Raw genomic sequence first — 12,692 nt, forward strand, 5'->3', positions numbered from 1 at the left:
TCTCTCTGTGTCTCTGTCTCTGTCTCTTCCTTTTACCACCTTTTACAACCCACCTTAATTCTAGTAGTAGGATAAAGCAAAAGCAAAAACAGTTTAGTGTTTTCTGAATTGACACTTTGACCTTTTGACCTCTTGACCTTTTGACCTTTTCCCTCTCCCCAGAATCGGAGCGAGTTGACCCGCCCCCTGTCCGCCATGTTATGTCCACGTTTGGAAAAACTGCTGGGTAAGCTATCTATCTATCTATCTATCTATCTATCTATCTATCTATCTATCTATCTATCTATCTATCTATAAATCTATCTATCTATCTATCTATCTATTTATTTATCTGTCTGTCAGTCTGTCTGTCTGTCTGTCTGTCTGTATGTCCGTTTGTCTGTCTGTCTGTCTACCTATCCATTCATCCATCCATCGATCTGTCCACATTTGGAAAAACTACTGGGTAAGCTAACTTTCTGTGTCCATCCATTAATCTATTTATCTGTCTATCTATCCATCTATCCATCTGTCTGTCTATGTATCTATGTACTATGTATCTATTTATCTATCTATCTATATGTCAGTCTGTCTGTCTGTCTATCTATCTATTTTTCTCCACCCCCACCTCTATCAATTGTTGTCTATGATAGGTAAATCGGAGTAACTGGCAGGTTCTTCTTCTTATTTCTGACTCTGTTATGTCAATCTTACCCCCCTCCCCCTCCCTCTTTTCCATTAAAGACCATCATGATCACCATGTTGACATCACTATCAAGTACCAGATCTGCGGCAGACATTGGCGATCATGGTACTCTATTCATTTGTGAGATGTTCTGACAAAATGAGTTACTTCTCACAGTGGAGATATTAGCCAAAAATCGACACTAGGGCCAAATTTGTAGATTTTCTATTGATGTCATATTCAAAACATGCCTTATATTATTTCATACATATATATTGTAAAAAAGTTCACCTCTAAGCGTGATGTAGCGATTTCCATAGGGCTCGAATCCGAGAAGTAACTCATTTAGTTAGCACCCTTCACATTTATTTGCTCTTAGGTGTACACATTTCTCAGGTATTTGAACTCTACTGCGTCTTTAATTTTAGCTGTTGTCGACTTCAACACTAACACTAACAATTGGTCGCTTTTAAGCACAAGGGGGCTATCCCGAAAAATGCCGTTTTGAGGAAATCAAAGGTAACGTTTTTTACCCCTAGTTCAGTTTCTTTAAAAGACAAGGAGAGTTTTCTCTGTAACCAAACAATTAATATACACACCAGTGAAACCAAACTTCTCCTACAGGTAGGACAATGCCTACTTTTGGTATAGGTCAGGATTCTGGAAACCCCAGAAATCTGGGTTAGCCCGCTTGTCCTTAAAAGCGACCAATTATGATAACAGCTGACCAGTCCAGTTTCTCATTCCATTGTGTTTCACTTTCTCTCCCACCTTTCAGCCATCCCCAGAGCCAGGAGACGTCCGGCAGCAGACCGAGGTCCCGACCACCACCTCCACCCCGGCCTGTGGGTCACCAGGCCAAGACCGGACCCCTGAAGGCTGACCACAGTCTCTTAGCGTCATCCAGCGACAGGTTAGTTGGGTGTTTCTTAGAGCTGGGGACGATGGAGAGGTTGTTGTCATCGATATTGTCATCATGTTTATCATGATCAGTATCATCATCATCATCATCATCATCATCATCACCATCATCATCGTCATCGTCATCATCATCATCAATGCCACCATTATCATCCCCATCATGAGCAACCTCCTGGTTTTTCATCACAATCATGAGCATGATATTTTCTATATTTCTATCATCATCATCTTTATTATCCTTATGCATACGTCCTCCTATGTCTGCCCCCCCCCTTCCCCAACAAACACACAAACACACCCACTAGGGAGATACCACCTCCTGGCTTTTCATCACCATCATGAGCACGATATTTTCTATATTTCTATCATCATCATCTTCATCGTCATCATTATCTTTATTATGCCTTATACATACGCCTTCCTATGTCTTCTCTCCCCCCCCCTCCCACAAACACACCAGGGAGATACCAAAATGTTGTATAATGTGTATTCTGCTCCTCCACCTCCTCCCATTTACACCCACCAGGGAGATAGCAGAGATCAGCCAGCGAGCGGCCAACGCCCTGGTCAAGCCGACCAAACCCCAGCCCGCCGCCCGCCGCTCTAAGTCGGCCGTCACCGCAGGGTCCTCGCGGTCTGACCCCGATGTGGACGACACCGACCCCCGCTTCGACAGCAACAGCAATAACAACAGCCACAACAGCTTGACCAGTGGTCAAACCCCGCCCCTCTCACACGCCGGAGAGAACTCCTCCCTACACCACTCCTTCTCCTCCCAGCAGAAGGAAGGGGAGGAGGAGGGGGAGCAACATCACGCCATCAGACCCCGGTCGTCCTCCCGACGTAGAGCCTACATCATCAAACGTCCGGAGAGCGCTCCCTTGTTTGGCCGCGTCACGCCTAGGCCCTTCACGCCCGACCAGGACAAGGCTGGGCCAGGTTCCGGCGATGCGGGAGGGTCATCCGAGGAGGGGGTCAGTGGCGGAGGGGGAGGAGGAGGCGGGGGAGGGAGCGGTCAGTTGAAAGGTGCTAGTCCAGATGGGGCCGAGCGTGGAAGGAGATCAAGGCCAGTTGTAAGGCCGCCTTCTATTAAAAAGAATTCTACGTCAAGTGCAAGCCTTCTGCCTAAAGTGCCTTCCCTTACGGATAAAAAGTCTACGCCAAACGTCGACGTAAAGCTGGAAGGGTCTTCTGGTGTTGATAACTTTGAGAACTCTTGCTCTCCGCCCCCCTCTCTGGGTTCAGACACCTTGAGCTCTGAGACTTTGGTTGTGCCTTCCCGTGTAGATATCACCCACATCTCTCCTCCACAGACTTTGGGTATGGACAACAACCTTTACTTTAGCAGCTCTGCTCTTTACGAGAACAGCGGGAAAAGTAATAGTGGTAGAGATGGTGACGGTGACGGTGACGGGGACGAAAAGGGAATCGATAGACGAGAAGTCGTACACGTCACGCACACGGAGACAATCGTAATCCCCTCGCCGAGGTCAAAGTTCACCTCGAGTGATGCAGCAACCTTCACCTCCACCACCACCACCAGCATTAGCAGCAGCAGTAGCTCCCCGAGTCAGCAACAGCAACAGCAGCAGCAGCAGCAGCACAGCGAGGTAAAGTTCTCGGTGTCCGTGTCTCCCGAGCTGCGGAGAGTTCAGCAACACCACGTGAGTGACGTCACCAACCAGCAGCAGACGACGACAACGACTACGACGACGACAATACCAAACGTGGACTCGGACACAGACTTCCTGCCCTCGGAGGACCAATGTTCCACAGCACGAGACGATGCTCCGACTTTCAAGAACGAAATCACCCTGAGTCGGCCCAAGGAGAGCTCACTCGAGCGGGTGTACGGGCGGGAGGGAGGGAAGGAAGGGGAGCAGGAAGAGCCGGAAACTCATCATTCTGAGCTGAGATGGAGCGTCAGCAAACTGCCCCAACCTTCAGTCCCCGCCATCGACATTGAAATCACACAGAAGTCGAAACAAGAAGAAAGTTACAAACAGACTGGCTCAGAAATTGGCGGTCGCGGGCTAAACCGTACGGGCCGGTCAAGCGGGGACATAGGCCACAGTGAACAGGACAGTAATGTCCAGATTGAGACAGACTTTAGTGAAGATGACGTGTTTTCCCCCGAGGTAAGGGCTGGCGTCACTCCTCTCTCGTCTGCAAACACTGGACATTCTCCTGGTGGTTTGGAGGAAGACGAAGAGGAAAGAGAAGATACTTGCATTTCGGTAGATAAAGATGTTTCGGGTTTGAAGAATATCGTTAGGGAAGATGATGAAACAAATGACAGAAAGCAAAGTGAAGGTGATGGAGAGAGCCCTCGTGAGGGAGAAGAGGGAGCGGAGGGAGAAGAGGGAGCGGAGGAACGTCTGGACTCGAGCTCACGGATGCCTGGCCATGTGGAAGCTGGTGTGTTCATCCCCTCGCTCCGGCTGGACAGTCTGGTGGGGGAGGACACGCTGAGTGACACGGACCGGACCAACAGTCAGAGCACTGGTCACACAAACTCCATGGCTGAGGTAGAGTACGTGAATGTCAAAACCCTCACACCTCACCTCAATGTTGCGACTCTGGAAGACCACGATGAGGCTCCTGAGGAGGGGAACGATGAGGAGAAAGAGGAAGAGGAAGAAGAGGATGATATGAAGGAGAAGGAGAACGTGAATAACACACAGCAACAGCAATTATCATCTGGATTAGAAGACGTGGGTGTTCCAGGAAAGTTTCCTATTTCGGACCAGTTCAGCACCGCTGATTCCAGAGAAGACGTAGCGATATCTCCTGATGTTACAGAGGAGATCAAGTTTCCCGGGAATGGAACAGATGACCGTGTGGTGCTCGCTCAAGAAGTCGTACAGAATGAGATAAAGTATCCCGTGTTTTCAAGTGTTCCTTTGAAAACTCTTCAGAGCGCTCACGAAGAACAAAATAATCCATCGCCAAATTCTGATCTATCTCCTTCTCGAGACGAGACTCACCAGGAGAAAGATTTGATAAACGCGTCGTCAGGGCAACCGCTGGTTGATGCAGACGCCAGAGACGTGTTGTCGTCTGCGTCTGATGACCACGAGAGTGGCGAGTACCACCTGGACGGGTCTGACCACGTGGCGGAGAGTGAAGGGGAGGATGGTGACCACAACTTTGACCACGGTGGTAACGTTCACGCGGACTCCCATAACGTCAAACTCCACGCGGACTTGAAGAAAAAGTTAAGCTCTAAGGGTTTGTTCGAGTCCCTCCCCGGAGTTGAGGAAGAAGCTGGTGCTAGCTACAAGGTCAAGCCCAAAAAGAAAAATGCCTTTTCTAGATTTTTCGCCCGGAAAAAAGGCAAGTACAACCCCTCGGCAGATCTCGACATGTCCTCTTCGGTGTTACCTTCTCCGAGTTCAGAGAACGAGGATCGAAAGAAAAAGAAGAAGAAATCCTCCTCCTCTTCCTCTCCGAAGTTGTTCAGTCTGAAGGGCAGAGACAGATCCAGGGAGAATGAACATATGGGAGCTGAGGAGGAGAAGAAGGCAGACAACTCCTCATCTCGAGGTGGCAGCAAGGCTCCCAAGCACGGCGGACTGAGCAAAGACAGCATCGTGGTGATCAAATCTTCGGGCAAGTCTCTATCTGGCGTCACGCCCGATCTGAGTGCTGTTGGCTCCGCTGGGGAGGAGAGTGTGGATCACGTGACGGCGGATTATAAACCAGGTGGTCAGGGTGGGGATGAACAGGACAAGATTGAAGAGAGTGTTGTTTATGGAGAAGTGCCGCAGGAGAATGACAGTGCACCGTTAGATATTAAGGTCAATACTACTAAAATACCTCAAGATACGTCCGTCGAATCGTCGGACAATGATAAATTCAAAGACGTTGTTCCAACTGAACGCACTGAGGGCGACACAGAATGCGTGGACGCTGGTCCAGGTAAGAGTCCAGAGCCGTTGTACGCCAATGTTTCTAGTTCGCCTCACTCATTCGACGATGGCGCAGGTTCACCGGACGAGATAGAGAGACAGGGTGTGAGGAAGGATGACGCAGCGCTAGCAGTCCTCACAGAAAATGTAGACTCTCCTCTGGTGTTCATGAGCTCTCCAAAGAAAACTGCCGATGAACGCGAGCAGGGAGATTGTAGCAAGATCGACGAAAAGTTGAACAAAGTGTACGAGGAGTCGACTAACTTCCCGATGTTTGAGGTACCGTCAGTAACAGAGTCTGTGGCCAGTGGCGATATAATGCCGTCAAGTGTGAGGGTGGAGCAAAGTTATGACGTCACTGTGTCGGAAGGAGAGGACTCTGAGCACAAGAGACTGGGGCCACCTGGTGGGGAGGGAGTTGAGGTGATTCCTGTGCTGAGGAGCACTTCTGCTGAAGAAATAAGTGAGCCTGATCTCTCTGAGATGTCTGGCAAGATGGATGAGGATATCACCAGTTCTTCGCTAGCCTCCAACAGTCTGGATATCGCTGTCGGGCTGATAGATCAGCGGGTTGAAAGCAGCAGTCTCCCTTCACCAGGTCACGGAATCGATGACGATAATCAAGATGAAGATGACGACAATGACGTTGTTAAATTTTCCATGAGAGACGAAGGAAGCAGCCATGAGGAGTGCAGGCGTGCCAGTAAACTAAGCGCTATAGAAACCACGGAGTCGGACGAGGAGCTGGACGAGGGCCTAGTGGACGCCGCCGACGACTTCCCTCTCAGACGTCCGAAGTACGCCACAGCGGGACCAGGTGGGGGGCCGGGGGCTCCTGTGCTGGGCAGGGACAGTCGGTACTGGGACGACAACAAGTACGCTGATGACGGAATCCCCTGTGTGATGCCCAAGAGTCCTGGGAAGCCCAAGTACAAACCCAGGAAAGATCGCGTGGAGTCTGGGGACGTATCTCTGGAGCCGGAGTGTTCGTTTGACGAGAGTTTCGATACCCTCACTCCGAGAACTGCCGATCTTGCTGACGAGAGTTTTATAGAACCGGAGATTGGAGGATCGTCAGAGGAAGCGCCGCTTGTCGAGAGGGCTGCTACAGATATTGAGCCGTTTGTCGACACTCTGGTTGAGGGAGAGCATCTTGTGGGCGGCTTGAAGAGGTCTCCGAGCCAAGTGGTGGTGCGTGCTCTGGTACACACTTCGTCCCTCGACGACAGTACGGCGGATGAGAACGAGGCTGATGCCACCCCGCGCCGCTCGCACAGCCCTCTAACCTCTCCCGGCGACACACAAGACGATGATGATGCTTGTTCTGTTGAACCTGAACCTGAAGATGAAACTATAAAGATTGGTGGACTGTCAATTTCCGGGGGTGAAACTGTGGAGGATCAGCGTCCAATTCTACCCCCGGCCTTCAACTACGTTCCAAAACGTGAGGTGGACGACAAAGCAGAGCGGTTGTTGAAAGAGAAGAGTGATGTACAAAAAGACGAGACCGACCAGAAAAAATCTCCTCAGCTTGGAGAGAGAGAAAGTGGGAGGCTCTTATTGCCTGTTGAAGACGAGATCATGAACAAAGTTGGAAGTGTTCCCGTCTTGTCGTCATCTCCTAGGGTGAACTCGGAAATACCCGATGATGATGACAACGGTAAAAGTGACAACGTTGATGAATTTGAGAATTCTGCGAATGTAGTCCTTCCACCTCAGCTGGAAAATTCCCCAAGTTACACGAATATAGCTGAAGTGCCAGCTGATTCAATGATACTAGATACAGATAAATCAGATTTTCCTTTAGTGGAAAAAGGTAAGCTAGTATCTACTTCATCAAGCGAGGGTAACGAGGAATCCCACAAAGACACAGGGATGCCTTTCTCTGACCATGACATGTCTTCTCCGTCCTCGATGTCGGCAAATGTCCCTGTGCCAGATAAGGAAAAGTCAATTCCTGCTTCTTTCAAGAACAATATGTTAGACGCAGAATCAGCAGGTTCGAAATCGCAAATAACAAATGGAGATGTTGCCGACTTTTTGAGGAAAGAAAATAATTCTGGGGTACTTACTGTTGGTGAGGAAAAGAGAAAGAATCCAGATTATTCCACGTTCCCCACTGTGAAGAAATCTGACGTCTACAAGGACCAGAGTCTTGTAGAAGAAGAGGTGATCACCGCCACCGCCAGACCAGCTGACCAGAGCGCCGTCCAGTTGTACAGGGCGGCCATTGTGAAGATGGACAAACTGCCGGCGGCGCCAGAACACGCCATGAGGCCCAAGAAGGCGGCGCCTCCCAAACCCAGACCGGCCTCCTGGAAGATGAAGGCCATGCTGCGCAAGTTTGACTCCGGCTCATCTTCAGAAGCCTCAACCCCATCGCCCACAAAAGGGCAACAGAGGCCAAAGTTCAAAAGTCAAATGTCAGAGGACAGCATCAACAAAGGTCTTATCGAAGGAGCTCTGAAAGAACTGGACGATTTCATCGATAACGATGATGAGTTTCAAGAAGAGCACGATAACTTCAAGAAAGATGCTCAGACCAAACGACAACAGAATGGGCCTGGCAACAACAGAAAAGTCACGAAACCTTCTTATGCAGGGAAACCTGAAGTTGCAGAGGAGATCTTTGTGAAGACCGAGAAACCAAAACCAACTGAATCTGCCAAACCGTTCCTCCCCGATCTTCTTCTCAAGCTAGAACAAAAGGAGCCCCCTGCAGGCAGACGTGTGGAACAAGATGTGGAGGAAGAAACGAAATCCAAAGTCTCATTGCCATCCCCTCAGAGGTCAATAGACGGAGAGGATCTAGAGGTTCCCGTGATCCGAGAGAAGTGCCACGCCCCGCCCGTCCGCTCCTCCGTCTCTGTAGAGAGTAACAAGTACGAGGACATTGTCGACTGGAACACGGAAAAGTTGTTTGAAAACGGCGCCTTTCCTCCCCCGGATGTGAATCGGTCGCAGGATGCGGTAGGTCAAGGTCACGAGGTGACCTTTGGACGTTCGGAAGACGATGAGGCTCAGGCGAGACCGGTTATAATTGATCTGGGTTATGAAGACGTTAAAGACAAGATTCCAGATAAGACTAAAGTCTTCGATGAGGTCACCGCTGACAAGAAGAAGACTGCCTCGCCCACTGCGAAAAGGTTTCATTTTCCCTGGAAGCGAAAAGGCAAAGACGAGAAACCGAAAGCAGGCAACAAAGAAAAAGACAAGCAGAAGGAGGCTGAAAAGGGGAAGGACAAAGGTAAGGCTCAGGGAGCTGTGAAACGAAACAAATCAGACAGTTCCCAGAAAGATAAAAAGAAAAAAGACGACAATAAATTCAAACTTGAAAAGGAGTCACATTCTGATTCTGGCGCAAAGGAGCCACCAAGTCCGAAAAAGGGAAAAGCGAAACAAAAAGAACAACCAAAAGCTGATAAATCGAAGAGCAAACAAGACGCGCCAAAAGGCAAGGCTGTACCAAAGACCGCCAAAGAGAAATTGAAAGCGCAGACGTCGATGTCATCTTTACCAGATGTCTACCACGAGATTGAGGAAAACGCCCTCGTTCCGGTGGTGAAGAAAAATCGCTCGCCGTCCGCCTCGTCCCGCTCCAGTGGCCCGTCCTCGTCCTCCAGCGAGTCGGACTACGAGGAAGTCGACTACAAGAAGGACGAGCATAATGAGCCGAGTACCAAAACAGACAGGGAGAAGAAGAGAGACACTATCCAGTCGGCAGACTCTAACGGTTATGAGATCCCCGCGAAATCGCTGCCACTTCTGCATAACTCCGAGAGCAAAATGAAGACTGAGACGCCTGGTCAGTTTCATGATGAGGTGGAGAGACTAGATCAAAACGATATTGACGATAACAGGGTGACACCAAGAGACAGTGAAAGATTTAACGCAGCAAAAGATAACGATGGAGAAGAACAAGACAATGGCCAAGCAGCTCAAGCGGCAAAGAAGGAAGGCAGCGATGATGACAACGACGTGATTTGTCCTTACTTGACCTTCCAGTACCCGCGGTTTCTGGACGGAGGAGAGATCTACGTGGACAGCCCCATCAACTCGCCCACGAGAAATGGAAAAAAGAAGAAACCAGGTGCCGCAGCTCTTGCCAGTCCTCCAGACACCGAGACGCCACCAGAGAGCGCTGAAAATGAAGATGACAAAGCCAAACAGCCACCTGCTACTTTCAGCGCAGAAGATCTAGGGAGTATCGGTTTCGCTTCCCCTTCGTCCAAAGACTCGCGAAGTCGCAGCAACTCGAGTTTGCCGGCCGGGTCGCCTGAGATGATGAGAAGGGACGACATGTCACTCTGCGAGGCGGTGTCTCTCGCGCTGCCTAATCTGTCGTCGAGCTTTGACAAGGGCAGAGACGACGAGAGTCCGAGAGACTCCCCTCGGAGCTACAGAGCTTTACCGGAAACTACGTCATCATCTCCGGCTTCTACTTCTGTCGCGAAGAGAAAAACAGGAAATCTTGGTGACACCGGGGCTGCTAATTCAATAGGGGCAACTGAGCAGAAAAATAACTTCACGCTTGACAAAAGTCCAGCTGGTGAGGCCTTAGATTTCAAAGGTTCTGGTAGCCTGGGGTCGTTTCACAACGATGACGCGGATTCTCCGTCCAGTACTGCTGCTGACGTGTTGGAACAGACAGAGTCTCGGGTAGACACAGACGTGCTGAACCGGCCCCCGGTGTCCGGTGAGGACCAGGCCAGGTGGAGAATGGCGCTCAGCCAGGGCGCGGGGTCTCTGAGTCAAGACAAGACTTCGTCTGTTTCTTCCTCCTCTTCTTCATCTTCGTCGTCATTGGAATCTGATGATAACGGCAGTGGTGGCAATGTCTCTGAAAGCAAAGGGACCAAGCTGAAAAACAAAGTCTTCGGCAAGAAACGAAAGGGAAGGGATGAGAAAGTGAAAAATAAAACTGATAAAAAGTCGAAACAAAAATCCGACGCGAAATCTCCTGAAAGGATGGAAAAGGAAAAGACAGAAAAGGAAAAGACAGAAAAAGAAAAGACAGAAGACGAAGATGCTAAGTCAAAAAAGAAGGTGGAGAAGAAAAAAGATCCTCAGAAAGTAGAGAAGAAAAATTCAAAGAAGGGACAGCTTGATAAAGATACAAAAGAACCTAAAAAAGTGGAAAAGAAAAATTCTGATAAGAAAGAAGATAAGAAAGACAATAAATGGAAGTTTGGCTGGGGCTGGAAGAGCAAAGATAAGGACAAAGGAAAAGAAAAGGGCCAAGATGCAGACAAGGAGAAAGACGGTGATTCTCCCCTCCCACCACGAAGAGATAATGAAGACAGAGAAGTCCCGAGTGACCTAAGTCCTTCAGTGGCCGCACGTGTTCACACACATCAAAGCCCGACACGGTCGGCTTTTGGTGGCCTCGGAGAAAGCACAGACACGTACAACAGCGGCGAAGACTCTCTTGTGACAGATCCTGAGATTTTTGCCACGTTTAGTGACCTACATAAAAGATCTGAAGAAGACAACGGAGACCCAGATCAAGAAGACATCTTACCTTATGGCGACGCTTCCTCTCAACCCAACCGCCCAACCGTCGTTGGAGAGAACAAGGTTCTTGAAAACGAGCCAGAAGAAGGCATGGTTGAGATGAGAGTGAGAGATGCTCTACCAGTATATGCCACAGTGAACAAACCGAATCTGTCTAAGTCTGTCTCTCTCGACGTCAGATCCGGAAAATCGAATAGAGGAAGACTGGAGAAGACAAAATCTCTGTTTTCCAAGGATTCGGATTCAGCCTTGATTCAGGACGAGCCTGACTCCGTCGCCAGGAGGAATATTGAAATTTCAGATCTTCCCGGAAAATTCTTCGATAATGATGACGAAGAGGACGAAGATGAGGAAAGAGAGGAAGAGGACGACAACAGATCTGTGACAGCACCTGACTTCAGTTCCCTGTTCTCAGACAGCGCGTCACGTAAAACCCCGAGGAGTGAGGATGTGGGTCATGAGGAAGACGTCTCAGAAAACAAGGGTGAGGCTGATGACGTATTGGACAGCAGTAGCCCAGGCATGAGACACCGCCCTAGTCTGACCAAAGACGCCGTGTCCAGTGTGTTCCAGCTGGCCCCAGCCGCCCAGAGCCTGTCACAACTTGACGACGACCGTTGGAAAGATTACTCACCTTTAGAGATTGGTAAACTCAGGCACTCGGGAAAGATGAAGAACACACCAAAGAACTTTTCGACGAACATTCCGACTGACGAAGATGGCGAAGACAAATCGGAACATCCATCGATATCAGACGAAAAGAAACTAGGCAGAAGAACTGGTCTAAGTGAGGACGTGAAGAAATCGCCGAGAGAAGATTCCAGGTCCCCGCCCGTGCCGCGAACGAGGGGGACAGTACGCCAAAGCCCTCCAGTTGTCGAGCTCTCCGACGATATGTCCGACTTTCAGACACACTTCAGCAACATCTGGGGATCCGATCCCCCGCCGCCTGTTGAGAATGCCACTGATGACACAGGCGACAAAGACAGAAGTGGTGAAAAGCAGCTCGACGAAGACAAATCCGATACGGAAGTTGTTTACGACGACGCTGTTTCTGTACCGAACAAACTGATAGAGAAGGAAGAGGAAGTGTACACTGACGCCAGAAGCTCACCGCTCATCAAACCAAAACAAAGGTTGTCCACATTTGGCAGCGAACTCCTCAACATGGCCGGTAACGTCGTGATACCGTCGAAAGAAAAACCCGCGAAACCTGGTCGAAAAAATATCTACGTGGTCACAGACGGCTCTTCGCAAGACGACACACGGATTGACGTCAGCAGCCAGGCAGATGGTGGTGGGGAAGCTTCTCCACGTAAGGATGACGTGACCGACAGCGAGGAACCGACAGAATACGACCAGCTGCCCATCCGGGTGAGGAAGATCAGCTGCAGCCGCACGTCCTTCCAGCCCGTGGTGCCCGTCCCGGTCAAGGCCATTGTGTCGTCTCCCACTTCTGCCAGCAGCGAGGAGTCGCGGCCTGTGATGTATTCTTGTGTGGAGAAACCCGAGAAGACAACGACGACAGCAGAGAGGGAGGCTACTGTGAGTGAGAGAACTGAGTACGCCTTACCCTGGGAGAAGAAAGACCTGGCGGAAGTTCTGACGCCAAAGCTACCGCCTAGACAGTATAACAGGTGATGTCCTTTCCTTTTTTTCTTTTTTTTTGGGGGGGTGGGGGT

General features: G+C 49.8%; 2 protein-coding genes across 2 annotated transcripts in view; both read left to right on the forward strand.

Moving 5' to 3' along the window:
• The first annotated feature begins 2,067 nt into the window (after window positions 1-2,067).
• Window positions 2,068-10,604, forward strand: LOC118477853. Its single transcript, XM_035970341.1, has 4 exons — window positions 2,068-2,232; window positions 2,365-4,113; window positions 4,336-10,375; window positions 10,594-10,604. Exons 1-4 carry the CDS (start codon window positions 2,068-2,070, stop codon window positions 10,602-10,604), a joined length of 7,965 nt encoding a protein of 2,654 aa, XP_035826234.1.
• Window positions 10,605-10,636: 32 nt separating this feature from the next.
• The window catches only part of LOC101864071 (neurofilament heavy polypeptide), a gene marked incomplete in the record, with an annotated part of 8,447 nt that continues 6,391 nt past the window's right edge, over window positions 10,637-12,692 (forward strand). The window contains 1 exon segment of the mRNA XM_013083813.2: window positions 10,637-12,647. Coding sequence (XP_012939267.2) covers window positions 11,101-12,647 — 1,547 coding nt within the window.

The sequence above is a fragment of the Aplysia californica genome, unplaced genomic scaffold, assembly GCF_000002075.1.
Source record: "Aplysia californica isolate F4 #8 unplaced genomic scaffold, AplCal3.0 scaffold00255, whole genome shotgun sequence".
Taxonomy (NCBI): Eukaryota; Metazoa; Mollusca; class Gastropoda; order Aplysiida; family Aplysiidae; genus Aplysia; species Aplysia californica.